This window comes from Pteropus alecto, unplaced genomic scaffold (genome assembly GCF_000325575.1).
Source record: "Pteropus alecto unplaced genomic scaffold, ASM32557v1 scaffold102, whole genome shotgun sequence".
NCBI classification, from domain to species: Eukaryota; Metazoa; Chordata; class Mammalia; order Chiroptera; family Pteropodidae; genus Pteropus; species Pteropus alecto.
This window is the reverse complement of record NW_006432224.1, coordinates 277,880-289,728: the sequence shown is the minus strand read 5'-3', so window position 1 is coordinate 289,728 and position 11,849 is coordinate 277,880. Positions and strand designations below refer to the sequence as shown.

At 54.3% G+C, this 11,849-nt stretch overlaps 1 protein-coding gene across 1 annotated transcript in view; it reads right to left on the bottom strand.

The window, feature by feature from the left end:
* The window catches only part of OCA2 (OCA2 melanosomal transmembrane protein), a 39,162-nt gene that overhangs the window by 9,717 nt on the left and 17,596 nt on the right, over positions 1-11,849 (bottom strand). The window contains exons 14-17 of the mRNA XM_025043518.1: positions 8,638-8,765; positions 2,639-2,698; positions 2,079-2,183; positions 276-369 (exon numbers count right to left, since the gene is read on the bottom strand). Of these exons, the coding sequence (XP_024899286.1) occupies positions 276-369; positions 2,079-2,183; positions 2,639-2,698; positions 8,638-8,765 (387 nt within the window). The remainder of the gene's footprint in view (positions 1-275; positions 370-2,078; positions 2,184-2,638; positions 2,699-8,637; positions 8,766-11,849) is intronic.

Below are 11,849 nucleotides of genomic sequence, written 5' to 3'. Positions count from 1 at the left end.
GAGGGAGGGGGAGGAGGGAGGGCAGTGTGCACAGGTGTGGAGAGAGAGAACACGCTGACTCTGAGCCCTAAGGAGCCACTGTCCCCGGCTGGGGACTCAGGTGTCAGCAGCAGCTCCGCCGACCATGGCAGTGACGGCTCCCAGAGGGAGAGACCAGCTTTGAAGGGCTGCTGCCCTCGGGGCTGGCGGCCACCACGGGACTCCGCAGCCGCCTCCAGCCAGCCGAGCCGACCATCAGGCCACCCCCTGGTGCCTCCTGTGGCGCCGGCCCTTACCTCCCAGGCAGGCCCCGAAGGCCAGCGCGTACATGAGCGGAGGTGCAGGCAGGCTGACCTCGGGGTCTCGGCTCAGGTTCAACAGCACGGGGACCTGCGGAGGGAAGGACAGGGCCGTCACAGCCAGGCAGGCCCCGAGGTGGCCTGGCCATGACCTACAGGAGACAACGATGTCCCACCATCCAGGTGTCAGAGTCCCGGGTGGTTTGAAGGGGAACCGCAGGGAACGTGGGATGCACACGACCTTGATTTTGAGCCCACCGTCCCTCCGTTTCCTGCCACATGACCGAGTGGCCATCCCTGCTGTGGGTGTCAAACAGGCAATGTCACATGAGCCTCCCACAGCACGAGGGCCGGACCCTGACCCAAGCCCGGAGGCCACGCACCCCGGGCACGCGTGTCACCCGCTGTCTTGGGTGGGGACTCAGGCCTCGTTCCAGCATTGGGGCGGGAATCGGAACATGGCTCCAACTGCGCGGTGCACGGCAACGAGCCTGCGCCACCGCTGTGACCACGTGCTGTGACCACGTGGCTCTGGCGGTCAGCCTGCCCCTGCTGACGGCCCTCACCTGACAGGTGCCAGGCAGCCCCCGGGAAGCCACATGGGCAGCTAGGGCCCCCGTCATCGAGGGACCGCGTGGTGCCCGAGAAGCTGCGCCAAGACACCTGTGTGGCGAAGGCACGCCCTCCCTGGGGGGTCCCGTCGCCAGCGCAGGACAAAGGACCGCGACGCCACCTGCTTCCAGCACTCTCGGCTGTCACTGGAGACCCTTCAGGGACCCAATCTGCCACCTGGGGTGGCGACATGTGTGAGCCTCTCTACAGAGAGGGAACCAGCGTGGACTTAGGTGAGCGTGACGTCATTTGCTGTGGAGAATGAGGGGACGCAGAGCCATGATCCTGTCACCATGGTCACTCCGGTTTATTTGGGAGCACGGTAGGACTGCACGCCCAGCCCGCGGTGGCCTCCAGTGGGATGCGTGGACCCGATGCCCCAGCCGCGGACCCTGTGTGGCTGGCACCTGCCGTGACGTGCGCCTGAAGGGCTAGAGGGCCTGCGTCGCTGCCAGCCTGTCTGCGGCCTCAGGCCCGGCCATGACAGGAGCCAGCCTGGGCGGCTGCCCCCTATGCGGTCCCCAGGGGGAGAGGGTGCGCGGGGGTTTTTTTGGGAGAGGGTGCGCGGGGGGCTCTGGGCCGGGTGACACAGAGCCCCGTCCGGCGGCTGTCACAGAGGCAGCGTCAGAGCCGCAGTGATCGCTCTCGGAGGGGCAGGCGCAGTGCAATCGTCACAGCGCCCAGTCCTCGGCGAGCAGAGCAAAGGCGCCCGCAGCCACTGTCCCGCAGGCCGGCCCCCGCCCTGAGGGACCCCACGTGCCGACCGGCTCAAAGACGCAGGCCCGGACAGCTGAGCCCGGCTTCCTGCTCGGAAGGCGCGGCCTGCCTGCTTGTCACACAGGGGCACGTGGCTGCACCCTACGCCGACCAGAGGCGACGTCAGGACACAGCAGGAAGGGGCACGTCAGCCCGGAAACGGCCACCAACGTGCCCCGAGCTCCCCCGGGCTGGGACCACCTGGAGGACTCCGGTTCCCATGCTGGCCGAGCGCCAGAAGCCACGCGAGCTGGACGGAGCGGTGACCCCACTTCCTTCCAGCAGCAAAGCCGCCTTCCCCGAGGGGCCCCGGCCCGGCCGACGCGCCGCAGCCACGTCTGCCCGTCAGGCTGCGTGCGGCCAGGACACTGCCCGCCCCGGCCCTGGGCAGGAGGGTGGGCAGCTCGTGCCGCCAGGGGCCGTGCGACTCACCATGGTGGCTGTGAACGGGATGTTGTCGATCAGCGACGACGCGGTGGCCGACACCCAGAGCACCAGCACGATGGCGGCGGCCAGGCGCCGGTCCTCAGGGACCATCTGGGAGGGGCAGACAGAGCAGCACCACGTGACACCGCTGCATTGAGCCACACGCGCCCGGTCTAGCCCGCGGCCCGGACGCAAGGCCCATCACCTGTCCTGACCCATGAGGACACCCGGGGGGCCGGGCGCATTCCCAGACACACCCACATCACCCGGCCACGGGAAGGGGAGCAGCAACGTCCTTTCTGGTGGCGGCACACACGGTCACGGCGACCTGCCCTCAGGCAGAGCCCTGGGGGCTCTCGCTGTCACTCGTTTTCACCAGGGGCCTACAGATCACGGGCCCTGTGGTTACGGGGTCTCTGGGAGCACTGTCATCTCCAGGCCCCCAAAATAGGTCCCCGCTGTACTTTTTACCTAATTAACGTGACCTGTTCTTGACACACTTTTTTTTTTAAACAAAACCAGAGGAACGGTAGCTGGAGCTTGTTATCGAGCAGCGTGTCGCGTACCTTTATGAGCGACGTCGTCTGTTCTCCGACGTACTCTATCAGGTGGAGGTGTGCCAGCGCCTGGAAGAGACGGACGAGCGATGGGAACCCCGCCACACTGAGAACACACGCACGTTTCTCAACCATGCCGTTCGATGGAAGTGAGCGAACGTGAGCGGGGCGCGGGCGCCCACTCCTCATTGTCAGAAGACACCCAAGGACCCGGTCCGTAAACATCGGCGGTCCCGGGGGCACGGCGAAGGCTCCCGGGAGCAAGCACGAAGCGCGGCAGCAGACGCGGGAGCGTCCAGGGGCTGGGCTCACGTGCAGGTCAAGTTCGAAGCTGAACGGAGGGCCCCTCTCTGGGACCACAGGAGAGGGCCCTGCGCACGGGTCACTCAGGCAGGTGCCGGCACACTCCTTTTTAAGTTAAACATCACAGCGTTTCAGAAGAATGGGAAGAAAACGTGTGGTTCACGTAACCGTCACAGGAAGGAAGGAAAGGTCTGTTTTCTCAGCGTCGGGCGGATCCGGAGGGCCGCGTCCAGGGAGCAGCAGGAGGACCGGGACGGGGCTGGTCTGCTCAGGCCGTGCCCCCCGTCCCACCCTGTCCTGACCCCAGGGACCCTGGAGAGGAAGCACCAGGAGGGAACCAACTGTGGGGTCACACGGCTGCCCAGCACCTCTCGAATGTGGCCTTTTCGCGGTGACGATGTTGCCGAGCGGGACGTAAAATGGACATCGGTCTGACCCCGTCTGCGTGTGGGCCGGAACCCTGCCCGTCTTGCGTCGAGTTGTCTGCTCGCCGTCACTTAAAGCTGGGGAGCCCGGCACTGGGCGATCACAACTCTGTCAGATAGTGGTATTGCTGAATTTCAGGACATTGGGGTTTTCTCAGAGATCTGATTTAGACTGGCTGTGGTCACGAGTGGCGGGTCCAGGCCATACTTCCTGTGACAGCCTGGGACTGTCCCACACGAGCACGGCTCAGCGGTCAGGGACCCGTGCAGAGGGCCAGGTCCAGCCGCGAGCTCTAAGTCCCGACACGCTGCTTCGTGCCATCCAGCCAGAGGCGTGTGTGGGTGGTTCTGACCTCAGACGGTGCCCCAGGCCTTTGCCAGGCTGAGTGGGGTCCGTCCCACGCGGGAGCTGTTCAGATATTAAGCTGAGACTGGTGCCAGTTCCTGCACAGAAGTGGGGGACAGTTCCTGAGGCCCACAGGGGCCACTGTCCCTGGGTCTCTGGACGGAGAGATGGGGAGAGCAGCCCTCCATGCCGCCGGGCCGCCCCTGCCAGAAGCCTGGCCTGAACGGAAGTCCAGGAGAGAGAAAAACGGAAGAACCACCCTGGAGGGGGTCGCTTCTCGGGGTGCTGGCTCCCCCACGATCTGTCTGCTCTGGTTTATTTTTCAGAAGCCACGGATGGTTGACTCTGTATTTGGTCCAATGCTCTAGCTGCGGTCAGCGGGAGGAATGGGCCTTAGTGGGCTGGCTCCTTGTAGCAGAACCGACGCTGGACTTTCTTATCCTGACACCCTATAAGAGTCCTCCTCGGCTAACTTCCAGACTGAAGAACAGATTGAGTGTGTTACTCTCCCGGGCCGAATCCTCCCTGTTTGACCTGTCCACCCGTCGCCTCCACCGGGGACCTGGGCAGGAGCACAGGCAGGGCCTCGTGTCCCCTCGAGCCCTCAATGGGGTAAGACGGGTCGGCATGAGTCGCATGGCGACTCTGGATAAGGAGGGGAGGGCGCAGACGGCCGGCAGGGGGCGCACCGCGTCTCCGTGAGCGGCAGCCGGGCACGGCGGGCGCAGACGTGTCGGCGTTCGCGAAGCCGGTGGAAAGCACCGTGCTCTCTGCTCTGCTCTTCCCGGCTGCTTTCTCCTCCTCCGAGACGTCCTAACTTACGTTCGGATGGTCTCCATCAAAACCTGACCTGAGCGAAAAACTCCGATTTTCAAAACCTCTAAAACGTAGTGAAAGTTCTTACACGTTCGACGGCTGCTACGGCCGTTTGCACGAACATTTGGAATTCGTTACACTGGAACGTCTCATGCTGCTCCCGCACGTGGGAATCAGAAACCCGTCTGCGGCACCGATCATTTAAAAACTAACCCTATCTAGAAGTAGCTGGAAAAACACCAAATTCAAAGAATAAAATTAATTTATTTTTGGTTAAGTGTTTTTCACAGATAGTGCTGCGTTTGCCTGTGTTCTCACTTGGGGAGTTTTCTTTTTTTTAAGGCGAGAATGAGGAGCCCTTGGTGTTTTTGAACTTGTAAACAAAACCCACTGGTGGTCAGTCTGCGGCTCGGCGAAGCATGGAAGGCGACTCTCTTTCCCAGCGAATGAGTGACCCTCCGCTCCCTGCAATCTGTTGTTTCTCGGGGCTCATATCCCCACTGCTCATGAATAAAGGTAACTCAGACCCGAAAGTAACTTACACGAGAAGATGAGGATCGCCCAGCAGAATCTGCGAGGCTGCAGCGGCACCCGGTCTGGAGTTTGGCTTCAGTTCACATGAAATTATTACATGCGACCTACAGATCAGACCCCGCAGCCCGCCTAGTGTTAGCGCTGTGATCATTTTCCACGACACAGGCTTGGCCCGGCTACAGATGTCCCACTGGCAGAGACGCGAGTCACTCCAGACACGAGGGACCCTTTCCAGCCACCCCCGCCCCAGACACCCGGAGAAGGAGGCGGATACGAAGCACCGACGTGCCCGCACGGAGGACGTGTCCTCGGGAGCGAGAAACCACCGAAGCTCCCCAACACCGCCAGAAAACCGCCAACTTAGTTTTTCTCCTTCTTCTCAAGTAAGGATTCTGATAAAAACATTCTCACAAGCAGGTCTGTTGACCGACTGGCGGTGCTTCCCTTTCAGAAGCTGGCAACTCCAGCAGCCGAGGACAAGGACAGTGACAGAACTGCCCGCCCCTCGAAGCTCCCTCCCCAAAGGTGAGAAAAACAGCAGGGGATGTAAACCGCACCTGCACCAGGCCTCCCACGCAGCCTGCAGACCGCGCCTGCGCCAGGCCTTCCACGCAGCCTGCAGGCCGCGCCCGCGCCAGGCCTTCCACGCAGCCTGCAGACCGCGCCCGCGCCAGGCCTTCCACACAGCCTGCAGGCCACGGCCAAAGTGGGGACACCTGGACATCCAGAGAGAACAGAGCACAACCCAGGCGCCCGGCGCCCAGGGCCGGACCGCAAGGGGGACTGGGGACACGAGTGGTGGCCGGGGCACACGCGGCCGTTGTGGGGATGCCCCGCTTTCGGGGAGGGGAGGACAGAGAGGAAGGGCCCAGCTGTTTTCTGGTTACTGCAGGGAGGCCGCCTGGCAGCCTGCACGTCTCACGTACCCCAACTTTGCTCTGCAGCAGGAGGGGGCGCCCCTGACCAGGACTTGCTTAAAAACACAAGCACACCCAACGGGATTACATCGCAGGAGAAAAACGCAGTCATGCAGACACAGCCCGTGAGAAAACATCGGAGACTGAACCTTCACACGCACTGACTGGGGAGGACCCCCGCCCTCCCCGCACCTCCCGCGCCCCCGAAGCGGAATAAAGCCGCCAGGCCACACTTCACACTCAATGACAGACGCTCAGGCGGGCGCCTAAAAACACGAGCACCCACCGTAAAACCAGAAATCCAAAAACAACACAGAAAAGAGCAAATAGATACAGACAAAGCACCTGACAAAACCCAATATGCACGTGTGATTTAAATCACAGCTACGAATATATACTGGAGCTTTATCGATCTGATAGAGGCTTCTATAAAAAATCCCGCAGCTAACATTATGTGTAAGGGTTAAAAACTGAATGCTTTTTCTCCAAGATCAAGAACAAAGTGTGCACGCCCACGGTCCCCACTGCTAGTCAACATCAAACTGGGGGTGCTAACCAGCAAGAGAAGAAAAAAAGAGAGAAAGACAAACAGGAAGATGGTTGGGAGAGAGAGCGTGTGAGCCAGGTAGAAGCATCCAGAAAAGGAAGAAATTAAAATCTTTATTTGCAGATGACATAAAAGAAAATTCTAAAGAATCCAAAAATAACTACTAGATTAGTAACAGCACAGCAAGATCAGAGGGCATCCAGCAATATAAAAATTGAATTGTATTTCTATATAATGGCAACGTCCACTTAGAACCTAAAATTAAGAAAACAATCGGGCTCAAAATACCATCAGAAAGAGTATAGGAGTCACAAATTTAACATAAGAAATGCAAAACTTACACCACATTTTTACAAATCACCCATTGGAACATATCGTCAAGAAAATGAAAAGAAAGTCAAAGGCTGGGAGGACATACGTGCAGATCACGAAACCGACGAAGAATTTGTGTCCAGAACATGTAAAGAACTCACATAACTCAATAAAAAGCAAACAACCCAAATGAAAAATGGTTAAAAAAATCCGAATAGAAAGTCACCGAAGGAGCTACAGAAGCGGCTGCTAACGTGGAAGGCGCTGGCCACCAGGAGCAGACAGCACGTCACACCCCCAGGAAGGTCCAGGCGGGAAGAAGGCAACGGCTGCTGGAGACAATGTGGAGACCCGGGGACCCCGCCGCACGGCCGGGGGCTGGCGGGCGACATTCTGGCAGCTTCTTCAGAAGCTAAACTTGTCATGAGGCCCAGCGTCTACCCAAAAGAAATGAAAACACATAGTCACACAAAGACTCCACCCCAAAGGCACAACACGAACGTCCGTCAACCAGCGAACGAGGAATAAAAGGCAGAGTGTCCACAGTGCGGTGCCCTCGGCAGCGGCCCGCGGCGCTGAGACACCAGGACACGGGATCCTGGACGTCGCTGCTCCGGTTTTAGAGCAGACAGAAAAGACGACAGAGCGCGATTCCTCGCAGTCGACGTGCACAGGCAAGGGCGATCGATGAACGGGAAGAAGGTTCGCGATCCCGGAGGCAGCGCTGGGGCTGGAACGCACTGTACTGGGTGCGAGGGGTCCGCGGAGTGACGGAAATGTTCCCAATTTACTAAAAATCGTGGAAACTTATGATGGGTGAATTCTAGAATATGCAAATTGTATCTCAATGGAGTTGTTTTTAAACGTCCAGTGTTTACCGCCCCTCCCCGCCCCACCGACGCAAAGTGAAGTGTAAAGTTGAGAAAAACACTTTGAGAACGAACTGAGCCAGCAGTTTACACCCAGTGTAAACGTGTAACTGGGGCGGGGACTTCCACAGGCCCGTCCGTGTGCCGCGTGTCGGTGCAGAAGCAGCACGTGTCTGAGCGGGGACGCAGACACGGCTGCCTGCCGGCCACACACATTCCATCATGAGTAAACACACAGGCTTCAAAGATTCAAAGGACCTGTCTTGAAAACGATTAGAAAAAAACAGCGTCAAGATTTTAACCCAGGGGAGAATGAAGAACGGACGGGTCTGCGATCGGCGAGCCGAGGAGACTCGGGGAGACGTCGGCACGCTTGAGGGGTCCCCGAGGACACCAGCGTGTTTCTACGTCCGTGGAACCTTGTACTTCAGGAAGACACAAGTTTACAAATCAAGTCTCAAGGTTGAAAAGTTCTGTGAATGATTTTGTAACGACTATAACTAAGACATACCATTCACTCTTCTCTCTGAGGTCTTCCTTTCCATGATAACATAGACTGTTTGGTTAAACATTACAAAAAGTAAAACAGATCGAGATCTACCCTACGAACTTGCTATAGCAAGTCATTTTGCTCCAAACCAAACTGAGCAAATTCTACTTTATAGCAAATGAATTTTGAACAAGTTTACAAACCCCAAAGATAATTCAAGGAAAAAAAAAATGGCGACCAAGTAAACAATTTTATCAGGAACACTGAGGCTGGTTATCTTGAGATAAAAGCTGGTTTAACTTAAAATAGTCTAATTACGACCTCCATCATTTCCCACTGGGGGAATCTGTGGAAAGCCTGACAGACTCAGGCTTTCTTTGTTCAGTAAATAAATCGTGAAACGTAAACACTGGCCGAGAGGTCACGCCGCAGGAGCTCTGAGGTCTCACCTCCATCAGGACGAAGAGCGCAGCGAAGAACAGAAGCGTCGCCCACTCCACTCGGTGCAGAACGATCTCGAACTCATGGATGTCGGCCAAGATCAGCAACCAGATGGCGCCCAGAACAGCGATCCACCCTGGGGAACGAGAAATGCGTGTGCGGATGCGCTTCCGTCGTTAGCACATAGATCCGTTTTTCACCTTCTGACTGCTCTTTTCCTTACTGAGGATAACTCATGCTGAAAACTGAACATATTTGCAATTTATATTTGGGCAGGGTCTATGCCCCTGAAACCAACACTAACTACGATCGAGATAATGAGCTTCAACACCGAACTGACACCAACGGACGGATCTTCCAGACAGAAAATCAACAAGGACACAGCGGCCTTAATTGATACGCAAGACCAGATGGATTTAATTGACATCTTTAGAGCATTGGAACCCAAAGCAGCAGAATATACATTCTTTTCAAGTGCACATGGAACCTTCTCCAAGACAGACCATATGTCAGACCACAAGTCTCAGTTCATTTAAGAAAACTGAAATCATATCCGACCACAATAATATGAAACGAGACGTCAATTCCAAGAAATAAACTGAAAAACACACAAACACGTGGAGGCTAAATAACATGCCAGTAAACAATGAATGAGTTGACAATGAGATCGAGGAAAAAATCAAGAACGATACCTTGAGACGAATAGAAATGAAAACACAGTGACCCAAAAATCTACGGGACACAGCAAAAGCAGTCCTAAGAGAGAAATTCATAGCAATACAAGACTAACTCAAGAAACAAGAAAAATCTCAAATAAACAACCTAATCTTACACCCACAGGAACTAGGAAAAGAACAGCAAACAAAGCCCAAAGCAAGTGGAAGGAAGGAATAAACATCGGAGCAGAAATAAACGAAATTGAGTGTAAAAAATAAACAATATAAAAGATGGACAAAACCAAAAACAGATTCTTTGAAAAGATAAAACTGATAAACTTTTAACCAGACTCGAGAGAGAGAGAACGCAGATAAATAAAATCAGAAATTAAAGAGAAGTGACAACGATTACCACAGAAATACAAAAGATCGTAAGTAAACACTAAGAACAACTATTTGCCAACAAATTGGACAACCTAGAAGAAATGGACACATTCCTAGAAACATACAATCTTCCAAGAGTGAATCAAGAAGAAACAGAAAATCTAAACCAACCAATTACTAACAAAATCAAATAAGTTAAATAAATAAATTAGTAAATAATAAATAATAAAATTCCCAACAAACAAAAGTCCTGGACCAGACAGCTTCACAGGTGAATTTTACCAAATATTCAAAGAAGAATTAATACCTATCCTTCTCAAACTATTCTAAAAAATTCAGGAGGAGGGAAAACTCCCAAACTCATTTTATGAGGCCACCGTTCCCGATTCCAAAGCCAGACAAAGACATTACAAAAGCAGAAAATTGTAGGCCAATGTCCCTGATGAACATAGATGCAAAAATCCTCGACAAAGTATGAGCAAACTAAATTCAGCAAAACGTTAAAAACATCATACGCCACGATCGAGTGGAATTTATTCCTGGGATGCACGGCTGGTTCAATGTGTGCGAATCAATTAAGGTGACACACCACATTAGCAAAAGAACAAAAATCATACGATGACATCGATAGAGGCAGAGGAAGCATGTGACAAAATCTAACATGCATTTATGATAAAAACTCTCACCAAAGTGGGAACAGAGGGAACGCACCTCGACACAATGAAGGCCACGTAGGACAAACCACGGCCCACACCACACTCAATGGAGAAAGGCTAAAAGCGTTTTTCTTAAGATCAGGAATGAGACACGGATGCCCACCTTCACCTCTCTGTTCAACACAGTATTGGAAATCCCAGCCACAGCAATCAGGCGAGAAAGAGAAATAAAAGGCATCCAAATTAGAAAGAAAGTAAAACTGACATTATTTGCGGATGACATGACACTGTAGAGAATCCTAAAGATTCTGCCAAAAAATATGTTAGAACCGACAAATGAATTCAGTAAAATAGCACGATACGAAATTAATATTCAGAAATTGGTTGTACTTTTATACACCAGCGTGGGTCCCGGGCCTGGCTATGATCCAAGCCCACGGGCAGGAATAGGACCCCGGATTTAGAATGTTTCATTAGTATATCAGGGCGCCTACGCCTAACACATGTAAACACTAATTCGGCTTATTGTATCACGCGTGTGCGGCTGAATGCCACCATCGTACTGATACATGTGCAGCCATGCGGTCCCCTGCGGAGCAGAAGGGAGCAGAAGCAGAAGCGTGCTCCCCGCAACAGAACTGCGTGCTCCCCGCAATAAAGCTGGTGCCGCCGTCTCATTCTCCCGTGGGCCCCTCGTGCGTTCTTCCAACTGAGCGCCTCACCACCGAGACGCCGTCCCCATCAGCTCGGCGCTGACAGCCGATAAGGAACGATCAGAAAGAGAAACTAAGAAAATAATTTCCTCTATAATCGCATCAAAAAATAAATACCTAGGTATAAATGTAACCTAGGAGGTAAAAGACCTGCACTCAGAAAATTATAAGACGTTAAAGAAAGATACTGAAGGAGATGTAAATAGACAGAGGCATGTCCCGTGCTCGTGGACAGGAAGAGTCAACATCGTTAAAATGGCCACACTACCCGAAGCAATCTGCTGATGCGGTGCAATCCCTATCGGAATACCAATGGCATTTTTCATAGAACTACAACAAACAATCCTAAATGTATACGGAACCACAAAAACTCCCAAACCGCCACGGCAGTCCTGAGGAAGGACCAAGGTGGAGATGTGCTCCTGATGTCAAACGAGACTACAAAGCCGCAGTCCCCAGACAGCACGGCGCCGGCATAAAAACAGACACGCAGATCCACGGGACAGCACAGAGCGCGGCAATAAACCCACGGCCGCCAGCTCGTTTCATCTATGACGGAGGACGGAAAAACATGCTATGGGGTAAAGGCGGCCTCGTCAATAAACGGAGTTGGAAAAACTGGACGGACAGACGTAAAAGAAAGGAAACTGGACCCCCCTTCCTACACCGCATCCAAGGATAAGCTCGACATGGAGTCCAGACTTAAATGTAAGAGCCGAAACCACAGCTCTCCCAAGAACCCGCAGGCGGTGACCTCCGATGCCGTGACCTCCGCAGGGGGCTGGGGACAGCGGGCGGTGGGGGGAGGTGA